Source organism: Embiotoca jacksoni, unplaced genomic scaffold, assembly GCF_022577435.1.
Source record: "Embiotoca jacksoni isolate LCO1_2020_lvr unplaced genomic scaffold, fEmbJac1.0.p SCAF_9, whole genome shotgun sequence".
Classification (NCBI taxonomy): Eukaryota; Metazoa; Chordata; class Actinopteri; family Embiotocidae; genus Embiotoca; species Embiotoca jacksoni.
This window is the reverse complement of record NW_027185447.1, coordinates 16,698,728-16,717,272: the sequence shown is the minus strand read 5'-3', so window position 1 is coordinate 16,717,272 and position 18,545 is coordinate 16,698,728. Positions and strand designations below refer to the sequence as shown.

General features: G+C 45.0%; 1 protein-coding gene across 6 annotated transcripts; it reads left to right on the top strand.

The window, feature by feature from the left end:
* The first annotated feature begins 725 nt into the window (after positions 1-725).
* baz2a (bromodomain adjacent to zinc finger domain, 2A) lies at positions 726-18,231 on the top strand. Of its 6 annotated transcripts, none has more exons than XM_069141659.1 (30): positions 726-807; positions 2,485-2,608; positions 2,786-3,694; positions 4,423-6,477; positions 6,723-6,998; positions 7,094-7,459; positions 7,566-7,626; positions 8,469-8,577; positions 8,721-8,822; positions 8,977-9,199; positions 9,367-9,428; positions 9,514-9,579; positions 9,685-10,077; positions 10,166-10,420; positions 10,529-10,743; positions 10,860-10,934; positions 11,035-11,209; positions 11,303-11,365; positions 11,452-11,596; positions 11,690-12,300; positions 12,411-12,723; positions 12,865-13,020; positions 13,124-13,284; positions 13,429-13,494; positions 13,628-13,911; positions 14,017-14,152; positions 14,316-14,483; positions 14,596-14,921; positions 15,089-15,232; positions 16,269-18,231. In XM_069141659.1, exons 2-30 carry the CDS (start codon positions 2,485-2,487, stop codon positions 16,426-16,428), a joined length of 8,199 nt encoding a protein of 2,732 aa, XP_068997760.1. In that variant the 5' UTR covers positions 726-807; the 3' UTR covers positions 16,429-18,231. The 6 variants fall into 6 exon arrangements, with proteins under 6 accessions (XP_068997760.1, XP_068997759.1, XP_068997762.1 ...); XM_069141658.1 differs by lacking the exon at positions 726-807 and adding an exon at positions 814-921; XM_069141661.1 differs by lacking the exon at positions 726-807 and adding an exon at positions 1,008-1,225.
* The last annotated feature ends 314 nt before the right edge of the window (positions 18,232-18,545 follow it).

Sequence of the window (18,545 nt, the reverse complement as noted above, 5' to 3'; positions counted from 1 at the left end):
AAGCACATTAAAATAAAAGCGTGTTTCACACTTTTATTGTATCTGTTGATATTATTATTATTATTATTACTAATGATAATGCTTATTATTATTAATAATTATAATAATATTATTATTATTCAGAGTTTTCCCTATCTCTATAACACTTAGGTGCGTGATTTTACCTCTCATAAACCACTAAAGCTTCACTGTAAGCTTTGTTTCACCAATGTTAAGTGATTGTTATTTAATGGAAGACAGTGCATTTTTAAATAAATATTATAATGATAAAAGTCCAAAATTACGTGAAAATGCGTAGTTTTAAGTTAGGACTATGTATAAAAGGATTTTAGTCAAATAACTGCCCACCACCTCTCCCACTGCTTCGACAGCACTTAAGCCCTCCAAAAACTACCTAATAATAATAATAATTATAAATATAATTATAATTGTTGTTGTTGTTACATGTATATTTTTACAAAACAAACTTTTCGACATTATTTACATTTTAAAATCATAATACAAAAACAATCATAAATAAAAAAATGCATATTTAATTTTGCTGGTGATCATTTCACTTGTAACGTCAAATACCGTTGTGCCGTCATTTTTGTTATAGACAACATAAAATAATAATAATTTTGCTTATTTAAAAAAAATAATAATAATTATAATCACACTAATTTTTCCTCGTTAAGTTTTGAAATATGACCGGATGTCAGCACGCTTTATCGTCGGACATTGACGCTGCTACTGTTTCGCTCTGCTCTGTGATCATGGCTGCAACTGGACCGCACCAGCCATGTTTGCGAATTTAAAACCCAAAAGGTTCGGGAAGAGTTGTTTTATTATTTATCGCCGCGCCGTCTTCACCCGCACGCCCGTTTTTAAAAAAAGACGGGAGGTTCAGAGGCAATCTGCGAAAGTCCGAAGGAGCGAAAGGTTAGGGGCGGCTTTTTTTTTTTTTTTTTTTTAAACTGGGGGGGGGTGGAAAGAAAAAAAAAAAAATGGACCAGCGAAACTTTTGATGCCTCCTCGCGTGGGAGGATGATGCTCTGCGAAAAGCGTCCGCGGCGGTTGTGCGCGTGCAGCGTAAACAATGTAACTTCATCTTGGCTGCTAAGCTAACACGCTAGCCCGTGAACAAAAGAGAGAGAAGCACGCCTCCTCCTCCTCCACCTCCTCCTCCTCCGCCACCACCACCACCTCCTCCCTCCCTCCATCTGTTAACAAGCGGGTCCGATGAGTGAGCTACATGTTTGTGATTAAGAGACCGGTGGATATTTCTTTTTCTTTTTTTGGGGGGGGGTGGGTGGGGAGTTCACGCGGCGGGGTATCTCTCTCTCTCTCCCGTCGCTGATGGATGGATGGATGGGGGGGGGGGGGGGGTATCAAATGGGTCCACACCGGCGTGGTTGCGGTACCTGCTACCTGGCTAAGGAGCTAACAGCCCCAAAGTACCGTACTCACTCCGGATAAAACGTTAAAAAAAAAAAAAAGATGCTATTCGGTTAGCTGCGCAGCTAGCGTGGTGTAGCTAGATTCTATTGTGATGATTTAGCTAAATAACCTTGGAGGGTGGTGGTGGGTGGAGGTGGAGGTGGTGGTGGGGGGGGGGGGGTATTTCTATCCGGTGTTGTTGTTTTTTTTTTTAACCGTGAAGTTAAACGGTCTGACCCGGCCACCTGACGACGTGATACTTCGGTTATCTACCGTTAACGGTGTCGGTTGTTAGCGCTAGCTGACGAGGCGCCGCTTTAAAGTGAATTGTTCCGTTTGGGGGAAAAGGCGCAGCTAGCGCGACGTAAGCTAACGCGACGGCCTTGTAGAAGAATTAGGAAATCAAGTCTCCCGGAGGGTTTGCTTCGTTATTACGACGGCAGGGAAGTGTTAAAAAAAAAAAATTAAAAAATAATAAATAAATAAAAAAACACCCAGTGGCGTTGTGAATGGCTCTCCGGGCTTCGAAAGTGTTAAAAATAAAAAATAATAATATATATTCTCGCTAATCCCGCCGTTGTTTAGTGGGCCGAGGCCGCCTGTCTGTTTTGGTACAATTTATCGTGGTTAAACTGAGGAGGCTGAAGCTTCACGTCACATCGGCGCTAATGATGAGCTTCTATTCCGGTTGTCCATTACTCTTCGCTGAGGGCCCCTTTGGCATCTGCTGTTTGCTGGCTGCGACATTTTGATGGTTGTTGTTGGAACGAAATGGTGCTGTCACAAGGTGCAGCTGCCAACAACCAAAAAAAAACAACCCACCGAGGACAGGCGAAATCGTTGAGGAAATGGGCTCACGCATTACGCAGCGTCTTTTAAAAAAAACAAAAAAAAAACTGTATGAAAAGATAGGGAAATTAATTAAATAATGATATTGCGATGCAAATGGCGATGCATATCCTGCTTGTACGTTTTTAACCCTGTACAGTAGCTGCGCTGCTTCCATGCGGGAGAGCGTCATTTAAATGTACTTTTTTTTGTTTATTTGTTTTTGTTGTTTTTCAGATGGACTCGAATAATCATTTCAATTATGGCACCCACTCCTCAGCGAACTCAGGACTGAAACTCTCCTCAGGGGATTCTCTTTATACTAACGGGTCCTCCATGAGTTTTCCTCAGCAGGGGAAGAGTGAGTATTTTCATCCACAGTATCAAGAATGTGATCGTTTTAATCACTTTATGTATTTCATAGCCAGATCTCCATTTCTCTATCCACCAAACTTTGACAGTGTAACGTAGTTAAGACACAAACACAAGCTTTTACGAGTACAAACTGTAATACGACTACTGTTTTTGTACCTAACAGACATGAATGGCGAAATGAATGTGAATGGCGTCACTACTGTACTCGGGTCCAGTGTGTCTGGTTCCCAGCCACCATCAGCTCCTTACCCTCACATGAGCAACCACCACCAGAGCAGCATGGGCTATGACTACTTGTGGGGAGGGCACCCTCAGTATGGTCCAGCCATGGGCACCTCTCCTGGGCACGGGATGCATCAGAAACAGCCTACACCTGGGATGGTGCAGCCTCAGTCACAGCACCACTTCCAGGGTCATGGACAGTACCAACTGAATGGGGCTATTGAGAACTCTCGCCAGCCTCCTGTGGCAGGCCCAGCAAACATGCCTGTCACTGGGAATCAGTACTGGAACAGGAGTAACCCTGGGCCGCAGCAGATTGGGTATAATTCCCATGGCATGTATGGGACCTACCAGAGTCAGACTCATCCTGGGATTACATCATCACAGCATCACCAGCAGCAGTCCTTACAGCCACCCCCACATCAACCATCCCAGCAGAATCTCCACTCCCACCGTCACCCTCACCATCACCACCAGCAGCACCAGCAACCACAGCATTATGGTATGATGCCTAATGGGATGCCATACTACCAGCATCAGCCCCAGCCCCAGCCCCAGCACCCTTCCCTGCCATCACCCCAGCAGCAGCAGCAGCAGCCACCACAGCAATCTCAGCCATCAGGCCAGGCTCAGATGATTCAACCAGCTGCCCAGAATTTTACTCCTCCACATGGCAGCCCGCAGCACCACAGTTTAGGCAGAGGGAGCACTGGCAGCCCTCTCCCTGTGGGAATGTCCTCGGCACCAATAATATCACCGTCAACGGTGCAGGATAGTGGATCACCCAAGGGCCACAGCAGGGAACGGAGCCCCCACTCTAGCAATGTGGGGATGACTTCGCCAATGCAAGGTGATCACTTTACACATACATGTTTTTGTGGAACTTTTTAAACTAATTTCATCCTGTCAGTATTTTGTGTTTCTCCCATTTCAATAAAAGGTAGTTCATTTTTTTTTTTTAATTTTTTATTAGAAATTATGAATTGATTAGTGGACCAACAGGACATTAATGAAATTTTTCAAACAGAAATGCCAAACATCTGCTGTTTCCAGCTTTACGAATGTGAATTTTTTTTTTGTTGTTATTAAATGTTTTTCTATATTGCTTTTATTATTTATTTTTTGACTCATGCTGGAGAACTGAATATCTTTGGGTTTTTGGTCAGACAAAACCAGACATTGTAATTGGTCACTTATTTTGGGGAAATTTGATTGACACGTCACCCTAATTTATAGACGAAACAATCAGTCTAGAAATCAACAGATTAATTTACAATAATAATAATTTACAGGCTCACCAATTGGGTTAATCACACTGCCATTACTTATTAGTGAGATGATACAAATATTTAACCAGCAGGTGCCACTGTTTATCTATGTGCTACACTACCTGGAAATAAACTGTCACCGAGATGCTTTGTTTGGGACAGATCAGGTCAAACTACATATTTTTACCTCTAAAATATTTGTATTTTTATACAATTTATGTTATTTTCAGAGGGACCATCATTTAATAACACCCTCTCCCGCTGACATTATCATGGTATTGACAGTGTTGTTTATTCTGTGTTCTTTCAGGGCATACGAGGGAAGCTATCAAGGAGGTAGACACAAGCTTTAATGGCAGTGAAAGGGCATCTGTTGCCCAGAGGCTACTTAAAACTGACAGTTACCAACCCAAACCTCCTGCTGCTCATGTGGGACCTACAAGTGACTATCGTCAGCATTCTGAACAGCCAGCAGCTGAGTGCCCAGAAATGGCTTCCCCCGTCCGAGATCCAGCCGTTAACCCACAGTCTGTGTCATCTCAGCTCTCTGCGTCTTCATCCAGTGCAGCAGCGTCAGTGTCTTTGACCAAGGCCTCAACACCACCTCGGCTCTCTGCTGCTCCAGCTCTCTCTGAATCTCCCACATCTGCGTCTGGGCCTCCTGCTGTTTCATCCCAGGATGTAGAATGTTCTCCATCACAAATCTCAACACCTCCCAATGTGTCCTTTGCTTCATCTCCAGCTGTTTCTCCCAGACTTTCCACACCTCCCCTGATGGTGCAAGGCCTCAGGCCTCCCACTTCTGCTGCGACTGAGATGGCTCCTGCAGGATCCAAGCATCTGTCAGCAGGATCCCCTTCGTCCTCCCCCCTGCCTGCGTCACCTTCGAAGTTGTCTACACCTCTTGCTCCAACTGATGGCGTGTCTCGACCTGCAGCAGTTTCTTCAGGGCCTCCTACAACTGTTTCCCCTTCTGCTATGTCTTCTTACTCTGCATCCATTTCATCTCTTGAGCTGCAGATGGTTCAAGGGTCCAAGCCACCTTTGCTGACGCCCTGCTTCACAGATACATCTGGAGCTCAGCATGAAAAGCCTGGACCCCCAAAACTGATGTCTGCTACTTTATCTGTGGGTCCAAATTCCTCATCTCCCGGTGTGGCTCCATCTCAGATGTCAGTATCTGGATCTTCAGCGGACTCTTCTTTATCAACATCTGCATCTCCTGCAACTATGTCAAAAACTCATTCGGTAGTCAGTAAACTTTGTGAACCAGCATCCACACCTCGGTGTCAGACATACACTCCTCCAGCTGCTGACTCTGCAGCATCGTCACCACCAGGGGGGGTTAACTTACCCTCCCTACCAGCCCACGAAAGCCCTACAGTCCGACCTCTGTCTACCCTACCTCTTCTAACCACTCAAGCCTCCAGGACTGCACCCTTGTCCACCCCTCCTGCCTTGGTGTCTGTGCCTCCTGTAATGGGTACGTCTTCTGGAGTGGTCCGAAGTTCTGAGTCTGAGCGACTTCCTTCTGACACCACTCCTCCTCATGTGCGAAAGCAGTCGTCTCCCAAGTCAGTGCACCACAATCGTAGCGAGGATAAGAAATCAGGGGCTAATAAAAGGAATGGAAAACAAGACGAACACCTCCCTCAGCATGATTCAGGCCCGATAAGGACGTCACATGTGGAAGGGACTGAGACTCATAAATCTGAAATTCGCTTACACAAATCTCTTCCTGATCTCTCTGGGAAACCCTTACAGAGCAAAGTTCCTCCTGATCAAAAGCCCAAGAATACACAAACAGATTCTGAAAAGCACCCCATGCAAAGCAATGTCCTCTGGGCAGAAGGTGACTCCACAGTGGAGAAAACTCCTCTCAGAAAGACCCCACAGCTTAACAGCACACGGGTACAACATCTGACACATGAACAAGGTTTTGATAATTCAACATGTGACTCCCCCTCTAGATTCGATGTCAGCTCTATCATGGAAAAGACCTCTCTTCTAGGTGGCGACAGCTCGTGTGTAGATGACTCCAGTCTCTTTGACAGCAGCTTTCACCTGAGAAAGGACACCTCTCTGTATGACAGCACTTCCCAAGCTGAAGAGGAACAGTCTACTGCATTTGACACCACCACAGATGGCAGCTTTTCTATGGAAGACTCCAGAAATGACACATTTGACTCCACCAGGGAAAGGGAAACCTCAGAGGCAGAGGAGACCAGGAACAGTTGCCAAATTACAGGAGGATCCATGCTGGAGTCTTCTCTGAACAACACCTCTCAGAGTGAAGAGCCTCCTGCCGACTCCAGTGATGTGTCCAACTCGCGCTCATTTGTGTCGCCCCAGTCAGGTCGTCAAGGTACATTTATGAAGTTTTTCATCGTTGAAATGAGTATTACATGGTTTGACAAGCAGTGCTTATTAGTTTAAATGCGTATCATGCATAATCTAATCATTTAAAATGTTTTCCTCTGGATAAAAAAAATAAGTAATTTTCTTTGGGCAGTGATTTTCAAAGTCACAAAATAAAGATAGTTTTATAACACAGATTACTCGTCTACCTGTTTTCTAAGTCATCACCCTTCATTTCTGAATTCTGCTAAGGACCTGAAGTGGAGTGGGAGCCCAGAGGACATGATACACCAGACTCAGCTGGATGTGTTAATATTAAGACCCCCGCTAGTGAGACAATGACACCACTGAGTTTCAAGATGAGAGATGAGAACTTCATCGCCTTCAGTACGCCAGCAGAGAGCCCTGCTGTACACCCACTCCAACCTGCAGCTGATCAGACCGGGTCAGCTGCTGGAGGTCTTCGAACAACCCCAGGGAAACCACGCAAACCTCGAACTCCGAAGGCAATTTGGATTAAAACGACAGGTATTTAAGATTCTGCTTTCAACTAAATGTTAATTAAAGAGAATATTAGATTTCATTCGAAGTGTTTTTTTTTTTTTTTTTTCTCATATTTTAAGCTCCCGAGGAGGTCCAGCGGAAGCCTCGGTTTCGAACCCCAAAGGTCGTGAAGGTAAAGACGGATGAAGAGGGTAGTGCTAAAGAGGCGGGACCGAGAGGCAGAAAGAGGAAGAAGTTGGTCAAGGTTGACGTTAAAGAGACAACAGATGCTGGGCCTCCCTCAGGAGAGGTCGATCCGATAACAGCCACAATTGAAGCTGTTCTGGCCAACGCTTCAGCTCTCAACACAGTAGTTGAGAAACCCAAGAAAATTAAACGAGCCAAGAAACAAGACCAAGAAGGAAACGTGGTCAAAACACCAAAACAAGATGCTGAAATCGCTGCTGATGATGGTGATGAAAATGATGACGACAGCTCCACTGCAGGTGATGAAGAGGGCTTGTTCGGGTGCTGCACATTATGTGATGGCATTTTGTGAAGCTGTGATATCACTTTGATATTAAGCCTACTTGTTTGCATTTTCTTGAACAGGTGAATCTAACAGACGAAGGGTTGCGACGGAGGACCAGGTCCAGTTCCCTCTGCTGCATGGGTAATCATCCCTTTCACTGTCAGCTTTAAAGCTGAAGGATTGTTAAGGAATCCAATCAGATCTTTGTTTACCAAACTAAACTGAGAATAAAATGACTAATGGGGAAAGATTTAAACTAAAATGTGTCCTGTGTTGATGTTAAAGGATAACTTTGGTGCTTGATTAGGAGTTTGGGGTTCCTCACCCAGGAACCTTTTATGTTCTTTGAGGAAAAATGATACATTTTTCACATAATTTTGAAACATTATCACAAGAATATTTATAACTAAAAACATCACAGCTGCGATTTTCTCATCCTCCAATAGTCATTTGACAATGTAACGTCATTAGTCCCCACAATGCTCCACTGCAACATTCACACTTTGACTCGGTTGGCATTGCCGAGCGCAGCAGCACCTCCCGTAGATCAGTTTGGGCTGGTCAGAGCCTCACTATCAGTCGATGGGGGTAATCTTAGCGTCCGCTGCCACATTTCTCTCTCGGCCTGTCTCTCTTGATTTTCTCCTGCTGAATATTCCAGCTAATACAAAGACTGTGAATCCATCAATCCATCATCAGTGCCAATGTTTGTTTTTTCTTCAACAATTAAGAAACATGTCACCCAGTGCAATAATGGGAAATAAAATGGAACTCTATTGCAAAGACATTAAGCAAAATCAGACCTCAGATCAGACAGAAATCCAGAACTTGTTAGTATGATAAAGTGTAAAAGTTGTTTTTTTGGGGGTCTTTTCCTGGGATTTGTTGACAATAAGAATAATATAGAAAATCACCAAAGTTATCCTGTAAACTCCAACTAAAAGCTATAACAGGAGTATAATGACAAACTCTCTTAACTGTAGCTGGAGGAGGGAGATTCGTGTGAAGAAGATGGAGAACCGCATGAAAGGCGAGACCTGGTACTACACTCCTTGTGGCAGGAGGATGAAGCAGTTTCCAGAAATAGTCAAGGTGAATTTCCCTGGCTATGTAACAGACCCAAGGGATGTTTTAAATGGTTAAAACTGTAGTCTTGTCACTTCATTGATTATGTCAAAACACTAACTGTTTTTCCTCTCTTGCTCGTCCTGCCTTCTCCTGATTGCTTCACACAGTACTTGAAGAGACACACAGACAGTGTGGTCACCAGAGAACACTTCAGTTTCAGCCCACGCATGCCTGTTGGAGACTTCTATGAAGAGAGAGAAACTTCAGAGGTCTGTTTAGTTTTTAATGATTCTTTTTTCTATTAAGAGAAAAGTCAAATCCAGCACAGTGAGGATTTGGATCCAAACTGCTACACATGGCATTACAAATGTGTCAGGAATGTACAAAACTACAATATTTTACCGATCTATATTTTCCTAACAGGGTTTGAAATGGGTCCTTTTGGCGAATGAAGAGGTTCCCTCAATGATCATGGCCATCACTGGTCGGCGAGGTCGACCTCCGAACCCCGACAAAGAGAAACCACGGAGGTTTCGTGGCCTGAAAGGAGGACCGGCCCGCCGCCCTGGTAGACCGCCCAAAACCAAGATGATTGACCTTCTTAGCAAAGTTGACGCCAAGCTGCTGAAGCGACTAGAAGCCAAGGGTGAGTGGATGCTTCGTGAAGCATTTCTATGTGTATCGATTCGGGACCGTATTTTGTGTGGCTGAGAGTTAAGCAATGGCTTTCAGGTGTCTTAATACCAGATGGCTTGCTTATTACATAACTGCAGATGTGTACTATGGCTCATAGTTTGTTTTACCTTTTTATAGAAGCTCTCACGGAGGAGGAAAAGGAGAAACTTGCAAAAATCAAAAAGAAAATGAAGAGAAAGGTAGGTCGTCCGGACTGATTTTGATGCTGATCTGTTAACTTGTTAATATTTCATCCTAATTTTGTTACTGCTGTTTATTTTCTAGGCAAGAATGAAGAGAAAGGAGGATGCTAAGCTTAAGAAAATAAGAGAGGAAAAAAAGAAAGCCAAGGTACGGGGGGAAAAAAACGTAACATTCAAAAACATCAAATGATTTGCCGACAATATTCTCAGCTCTTAGTCACCACCACCTGTTTTGTTTTTTTCTGTCATCTAGCTTGAGCAAGACGCTAAACACCTCGAGATAAAGGCTGAACCATTAGACCCGACAGCTCCACAGGTCACACAGCCAGCATCAGAGCCTGCCGCTGAGCCCAAGAAGCCGGGACGGAGGAGGTCAGTCAAAGTTGAGGCCACTCCACCAATACAGCAGACAGATGGGGAGAGGATAGCCCAGGGTAAGAGGGTGCTGGGTGCTCGGAGTAAAGCCAAGGCGCTGGCTAAAGCCCAAGCAGAGGCGGAGGCAGCAGCTCAGGCTGCGCTGGCAGCTAAGAGGGCAGCAGAGCGGAGAGCACAGGCCCAGAGACGTATGGAGGAACGGAAGAGGCAACAGCTGATCGCAGAAGAGCTGAAGAAGCCCACAGAGGACATGTGTCTCACTGACCACAAAGTGAGTCTTAATTTAAAACCATTTTAAAACTGTGGTTCCAGTTGTGTTGTCAATCTAATCCTGACCTTTGAACTTCTGTCTCCGCCAGCCTCTCCCAGAGCTGTCCCGTGTCCCAGGAGTGGTTCTTTCTGGAACAGCTTTTGCACACTGCCTGGCTGTGGTTGAGTTCCTACATGGTTATGGAAAGGTGATAGGTCTTAATATACCCAAGGACATCCCGAGTCTTGCTACCCTTCAGGAAGGCCTTCTCGGCCTGGGTGACAGCCAAGGAGAAGTCCAGGACCTCCTGATGAAGCTGGTGGAGGCTGCACTGCATGATCCAGGCCTGCCGTCGTATTATCAGGTGTGTGTGACTCACTTCAGGCGTTTTCTCCATTAATGCAATTCTTTAACAATAGATAAACCTTTTAAATCTAAATTTTGTCTTAATCTCCATCTTCCCATCCTTCAGTCGGTAAAGATCCTTGGAGACAAGCTGGTTGAGTTGGAGTTGACCCGCAACACAGTTTCAGAAGTACTTCGCATCTTTTTGGAATCTCATGGTTATGAGACCGAGGTGTGCAACACACTACGGACCAAAACATTTCACGCCCTTCCTCCTGACACAAAGGCGAGCATCCTGGCTTTCCTGGTGGAAGAGCTCAACGGCAGCAACAATGTGACGAGGTTAGACCAGAAAGATAATTTCTTCTGTGACTACTCTAGAATTTAAATGTTTATTTCTTGGACACATTGTTGTTACTTTATTTATGGATTTATTTTTTTTTTTTTAATGTTTTTAGTGACATTGACAACACGTTAGAAAATATGACAACCTGCAGGAAGAACAAGTGGATCATCGAGGGGAAACTGCGCAAGTAGGATGATAGTTCTCTCTGTTCAAATACAGAATAATTAAATAGATTTCTGAGATCCTTCCATCCAACCCATGCGACTCCATTGTTTTCTCCCTGCCAGACTGAAGGCGGCGCTGGCGCGCCGAACAGGACGCTCTGAAGAAGAGCTGTGTTTTGAGGAAAGGAGGCGCAGCGCCAGAGTAGCAGAGGAAGACACCCTCAATCTGGAGGATGGTGGTCTCGTACTGGACAGAGGAAACCGTCGCGCACGCAAAGAAGAGCCCAAACTCAGCGATGTGTGTATCTGCTCAAGTGTTTTTCCTTAGATTCAAAACCTGATCATTGAAATAATTCAGATCAATAAATTGTTTTTGTTGTTTTGGCTACAGAGTGAGAGCCCTAACAATGCCAGCATTCCAGAGCTTGAAAGGCAGATAGATAAGCTAACCAAGGTAAGTTTAAAACCACACAGACGCTGTGCTTCAAACATTTCTGTTTCTTTTATATTAAATACTCTTTTGCTTTTGAATTTCCGCAGCGCCAAGCATTTTTCCGTAAAAAGCTGCTACAGTCGTCTCATTCCATGCGGGCCATAATGCTGGGCCAGGACCGTTACCGGAGGAGATACTTGGCCCTACCTCACCTCGGTGGAGTTCTAGTCGAGGGGCCTGAAGAGCTTCTGAGTGAGTGTGGGAGTCAGTTGCACTTTTTTAGATTTTACAAACCCTTTGCTTGTTCGTCTGTATCTACTTTCTCTTTACACTTCTATTTTGCAGCTTTGGGAGATGTCCTTGTAGCTGAGGTGCCCGTCACCTTCCTCAAAAAGGAGCCCAAAGTTGAGGAGGCTCCCATGCCGACCTCTCCCCCTCCTATTCTACCTTCCTCTCCCTCTTCAGCCACCCCGGGCCAGGCCCAGACCTTTTATCCAGAGGACGACCCCCTCCCTGGCACGGCGTCCCTCATGAGCAGGCCAAGAGGACGTGGACGCCCCCGAAAAATCAAACCCGAAGTCGAGCTTCACCTCCGCACAGCGAAGATCCGCCGGCGGCGTCGAAGTAGCGTCAGGCCCGGGGCCGAAGACGGTCCGGGATCACCAAACAATGGCACACAAGATCTCACACAAGCGGCTTTCCTCAGCTGGCTCAGCCAAACACAGGAAACGGCAACCAACGGCACATGCTCAGCGGCGGGGGAAGCCCCAGAGGGTAATCGACCAGAGGAGACTGTGAAGGAGATAGCGGAGAAACAAGGACAGTGGTTCAACCTGCTTCCAAAACAACCGTGTGACGACAACTCTCTGACTGAACCCCAGGCGCCCACCTCAACCCCAAAACTCCTCCCTCAGATGCCGGCTGGTCTGGCCGCACTCACTGCTCCACTCATGCAGGTTTGCAACTGGAATAATAACAAAAAATACATATAATTACGCAATAATAATGCACTTTTTTTTTTGAGTGTGTAGGATGTGGAAATAATTCACCTCTCCATACTCCTCAGCCGGACCTACTCTTGCCTGGCCTGGCTCCGGCCGACCCAGCGACTCCACAGGACGTTCCCCCTACAGGCCTCGCTCACGCCGTTCCTGCTGGTACTCCACTAACGGACCCTCCGCCTCCTGCAGCTCCAGGCACCCCCACCACCCCCGCCAGGCCAGCACGCAGGCGGAGGAGAGGCAGCAGAGGCAGTAGTCCGGCCCGCAGAGGGCCACGAGGAGCTGCAGCCAAACGCCGCGGTCGCCCACCCAACTCTGTTTTCCAGGAACTCGAGCAGCAGTACTTCACACAACTGGTGGTCAAGCCTATTCCAGCATGTAAGTCTTGACTGGTCAGAGAGACTGTTGTGATTTCTAGCCAGCAGGAAACATGATCATGTTTTACACCGTGTCCTGGGTGACTTGATGTTGTCTTTTTCATGCTTTTAATATGTATAATATAATGCGCTTGTTCTTCAGCCATGGTGCGTGGCTGGTGGTGGATCAAGGATCCAGAGGAACTGTACCACACCTTACAAGCCCTCCACCCGAGGGGCATCAGGGAGAAGGTGCTCCATAAGCATTTGGCCAAACACATGGAGAGCTTAGCTGAGATATGCACCAAACCTGTCAACGGTGAGTGTTGTTAATAATTGGATCATCATGCATCATTGTGCCTCACGTGTTTTCTTTATGCATGTTCTCCTTACAAATGTTCCCTTCTGTTCTTTTCAACCAGACCCGGTATTTGAGTTGAAGGTGGAGGAGAAGGATGTGTTGCTGGAGGCTCTGCAGCAGCCCTGGCAAGTGCAGGAGAAAGCAATGGAGACCGACATCAGCGCCCTACAGTGGGTGGAAGACCTGGAGCAGCGGGTGATCGCTGCTGACCTCCATCTGAAGGTGAGAAATCAACAAACTATAGTGAAATTCAAATTGTCATTATTCTTTGTGCTACAGATATTTCGATACAGCAGTAGATACAACAATAAACATGTAGAGTATTTTAGTAAAAGTGATTTAATTTTATTTTCTTGTTTCCTCAAGGCACCGCCTCAGAACGCAATCAGTGATGCTGAAACAAACACTGAGACACCAATGGCAGAATTTCAGGTAATTATTAGAAGACCTGATTTAACAACGAAAAAAAAAAAAAAAAAAAAAAGCATCAGGTTTGAACTCGTGAAGAAATGTTTTAAGTTCTCTTACTCTTCATGTCTTCACTGCCCTCTCTGTCTCCTTTCAGCCCTACACAATCCCCGACCCAGACTCCACCCGCGATGACCTCCAGTACTACGAACACGATGCTGACCCCCGCGATGATTGGATCGTGCGAACCAAGAAGGAGTGGTCCGGCCTGCCTCGCATCGCCACGCACCCGCTGGACCTGGCCATGCTGCGGCTAGCCAACCTCGAGCGAAACATTGAGAGACGCTTCCTGAAGGAGCCACTCTGGAACCCAGCGGAAGTGATGCGCCTTGCTCCCCTCACCCCCACACCAGGTGAAGAGCATCCCATGGATGTTATCAGGTGAGAGGAACGGCCTGGGTTTAAAGTGCAGGGGAGGAATATTTTTCCGTTCCTACATTTGAAACTGACGTACTCCATTTTTTTTTTTTTTTTTTTCTATTTCAGTCTGGAAAGTGAAATCACGTCGCGACTACGAACATGGCGGCAGGCTTTGGATCGCTGCCGCAGCGCTCCTCAGCTCTGCCTGTGTTTACTTCAGCTGGAAAAGGCCATCGCTTGGGAAAGATCTGTGACTAAAGTGGTGAGAAGGCTCACCTCTGCCTGTTCAGACTTCATTTCACAAAATTCCTCTTGGATTTCTTGGATTTTTTTTTTTTACGGGAGCACACTGCACAAAATGAATGAAAATATTATCAACAAACTCTGATATGAGGATAACGTCTCTGTGATGTCTCTTTTCATAGACTTGCCAGGTTTGCAGGAAGGGGGACAACGACGAGTACCTGTTGCTGTGTGACGGCTGCGACCGGGGCTGCCACATGTACTGCCTGAGGCCCAAAATCACCCAGGTGCCCGAGGGAGACTGGTTTTGTCCAACCTGCGTTGCTATGGTCAGAACCCTCCGTTATTACGTACGCCGTTTTATACTGCTGTTTTGAATCTAGGGAGTCGTTTTCTAGCAATTATTTCATTTCAAGAAGTGCGTTTTATTCCCTCATTGACTTTGTCTGCTTCCTTATTAAGGAGGAAAGTGAATCACCGCGCTCGTCCAAAAAGCGCACCAGGGTGAAAAAGAGACGATATGAAGATGACAGCTCTGAAGATGAGACGACAACACGACGCAGTGGTGGCATGGCAACGCGACACAAAGAGACTCCAGCACCCACCTCATCTTCCCGTTACTCTGGAGGAGGAGGAGGAGGAGGAGAAGGAGGAGGAGGAGGAGGAGGAGGAGGCGGCGGCGGAGGAGGAGGAGGAGGAGGAGGCGGCGGCGGCGGCGGCGGCGGCTCCTCCTCCTCTAAACGGCGCCGCATGACAACACGCAACCAACCAGACCTCACCTTCTGCGAGTGAGTGCAGCCTCGATCGCTGTCAAACTGTTAACATGCAGATTGAGTTGATTCATTTGACACAACATGAATTTAAAGTCATTTTTTTGTCTTCGGGGTGGCGTTTGTTTTGACAGTCATGTTGAGGTGCATTAGTGTTCATTCTTTTATTTATTTTCCCCCGCCAGGATCATTCTCATGGAGATGGAGTCTCATGCAGATGCCTGGCCGTTCCTTGAACCCGTCAATCCCAGACTAGTGCCCGGCTACCGCCGCATCATCAAGAACCCCATGGACTTCCTCACCATGAGAGAAAGATTGCTACAGGGAGGGTGAGATTGAATAAATACGACATTTATTAGCTCTCGTGCATGTTCAGGTTCACCGTGTTTCAAGTTGCTAGAAAAAAAATCTGTCTCTTTGGTGCTTTGATATGACTTAAAATATCAGAACTGTGAATAAAAAAAATAAAACCTGGTTCTCTTCGAAATAAAGAACAGAAATGAGAGAAAATCCTAAAACCTTACTTCCACATGAATCAGCGGCATCTGTATGCTTCCGCCTATTCTTTTCACATTTATGCGTAAATGCATATGTGTTTGTACACCTGTGAACAAAGAGGTGTGCAGGAGATAAAGCAATGGTACAAAACATTTAATCATCTCCTATGCACTGTAAACACTCATTGGGGTATTTTTTTTTTTTTTTTTTTTTTTTTTTTAAATTATTTAATAGCTCCATCCAGATCAAGCAACTTCGATCAACCATTTTATCCCACACAATGTATTGAGGCTCAATTTACCCAATAAAGTGTAAAAACAAATAACCTTACAAAACCACATTAATATACACATGACTGTAGAATAAGTAGTAAACATCATAAATATAACCAGAAGTACACAGTAACAGTTTTTAGTTTTTTTTTTTAAACCCACAAAATGTAAACGGAAAACATTATTCTCAAAGTGAAGAGAAAAAAAAATTGCAAAAATCCAGGAAAAGGTCACAAAACGGTCTAAAATGAGACAAAATGGTCTAAAATAAATATAGAAAGAGGTTACATAATGAGACTACGAACCACAAAGTACTAAAAATCTATATAAAGTCAGTTATACAAATGTTATATCTAATCCGATTATGCTTAAGTGTCAAATTCACCAATAGTGCTTTGTCAGCTTGTAGTTCATCCTTCTTTATATCGCATGATACATTTTCTTTTCTCCTTTTTTTGTCTCGTTACATCCTACATAGTTTTCCCTCCTATACAGCAACTTTTTCTAACGTTGAAAAGGCGTCCTCCAATTTTCTTCTATGGTGCTTTGTTGTTGTTGTTTTTTTTAAAACCTTTCTGCTGTTTCCTTGTCTCAGGTACTGCAGCTGTGAGGAGTTTGCGGCCGACGCTCAGCTGGTCTTCAACAACTGTGAGCTCTTCAACGAGGACACGTCGGAGGTGGGGATGGCCGGACACGCCATGAGGCGTTTCTTTGAGAGCCGCTGGGCGGAGTTCTACTCAAATAGGGACAAATAGGAGCCTACGACGATCCCCATGACGGTGGGGCTGTAGACTGTTGGTGCTGTCACCGTCCCGGTCACACTCTTGCCATTACTGCTAAGATTGTCTGGAGGTTCTTCCAGCGCTGTGTATTCTCTCATGTATAGTTATATATGTATAGATTTTGGCTATTTGTCTGTTATTGTTTCCTCTACTGACCTAATCTTTTTCTAAAGGCCCACAGCTGAACCGGCTTGAACTTGTACCCATTCCCCGTTCACCGAGAGTGAGAACACGTCTCTCTTCACTTTCCACCTTTCGTGTCTGCTCATCGTCACCTTAGCACCTCATCTCCTGTTCGCGTTCTCCTGTCGTGTCCTTTCACGAGCCCCATGTCGTAGCGAGGCCTTCGGTCGAGCCCCGCTGCGGGTTGATGACACGGTCTCAGGCCCGGAGTATTTTGGCTCTCGGGAGTCGTACTGAAGATCAGGGACTGATCACACTATCGCAGCCTAACTGCTGCACACTGGACCTGCTTTAGCGCCGCCCGACGACTAAATGGATCAAAACTCTTCACAGAGCTTGTTTCTTACCTGTTCATTGGAAATGTAATGTAACGTGGTCTTATGCCTAGAAGTAATTTTTTTGCTCAATATATTTTTATTATATATTCTATATATAAATATATATAAAGATTACAATAGCTGGGATTATTTAATAGCAATAGCTTGTAGTGAATGTGTACAGATTACCTTATAGAAATGTCTAGACGATTTATGAAAAGGCCAGTTAAACTAAAAGGAATCCGTTCTTGGACTGTCACGAGTAGACGTTGTATAACCTCCACTTAAAGTCATGCACGCACACTTACACACTTCTCACCAACACACGAACACGTACACGATTTCACACACACACTTACCTTCTGCTGCTGTGTGAAAGACACTGGTTTCTGAAACTGGAGGATTTTTAGTGTTGGTCAGTCTTGGACTCTCATATTTCACTGTCTCGCCTGTTAAAGAGTAAATGTTCAGCTTGTTCGACCTGCCCTGTGTCACGGACCGTCTACAACCAAAAGGAGGCCACTGTTACTTTAGCACCTGTTAACGGTCCGTTTCAGAGGACACACACTGAACGTTTGCTCTCGCGCTGTAATCGTGATCGACAGGTCTGTCAAAGCATCACAGCGTGTGACGTGATCTGCACCTTCAAGCCTGCAGTTGTTGAAAATAACACTCGCATTTCCGTTTCGCTGTAGCTCATCTGACCACATAACCTCTTAACGGTGGCTACGGTCGGATAAAGTCCTCTCATTTTAAAGAAGAGAATTGCAAAGGAGCTTGGATATTGAAGTACGAGGCAAATGGTTGCCTAGCTTTCTGTCTCACATTCCTGGTATTGATTTGTTTTTTTTTTCTTTCTTTTTTTTGTGCGTGTCGTATAAGGGCCAATGTACGACGTTGCGCGGCATGGTTGGTGTGCTATGAAGGCGACAGGATGACTCCACAGTCTTGGGTTTTATTTAAACTTGTTTCTTACACTGAACTCAAATCCATTGATAGGAAATAAACTTTGATGTTCCTTATTACACTTAAAGGGACAAGACGTTTTTTCAAAAAAGAAAAAAAAAAATAAGACATGAAAACCAAATGTGGTGTTAAGTGACTTTTTAATAATGTACAGTTTTGGTGACTTTAAATTTGTTCCTTTATATTTTTAGGACCAATTCATCATTTTTAAGAGGAGGTATTACAAGACTCTGTTGTATTAAGGTGATGTAACACGTGTGCATCTGTAGAATGTACTGTGAGTTGAATAAAAACCAGATCTAGTAGGGAGCATTTGTTTTGTTAGTGTTTCTTCTGTTTTCTTCTTTCTATTTGGCTTTTTTTTTTTTTTTTTAATTTATCCGAGTCCTTTCTGCATGTTTATCTCAAATGTTGGGTTTTCCCCCCTCAGTTTGAAGGCATGTAAGCTGGTAACTGAAAATTAACAGCAACAGCAGTTCATGTACTCAATTCAATTCAAACAAGATGGTCCTACAAGATTGAACCACAACAACTCGTAAATCGATTTAAATTTAAAAACGGGTCGTATGTTGACTACATCTCCAGTGTTGTCTAAGCCTGCATGAATATTTGAGTGCAGCATTT

Coding starts and splice junctions, on each gene's coding strand:
- baz2a (XM_069141656.1), top strand. CDS start 1,235: ATGTTTGTGATTAAGAGACCG. Junction 9,200..9,366: donor GAAGCGACTAGAAGCCAAGG/GTGAGTGGATGC, acceptor ACCTTTTTATAG/AAGCTCTCACGGAGGAGGAA. Junction 12,301..12,410: donor TCACTGCTCCACTCATGCAG/GTTTGCAACTGG, acceptor CATACTCCTCAG/CCGGACCTACTCTTGCCTGG.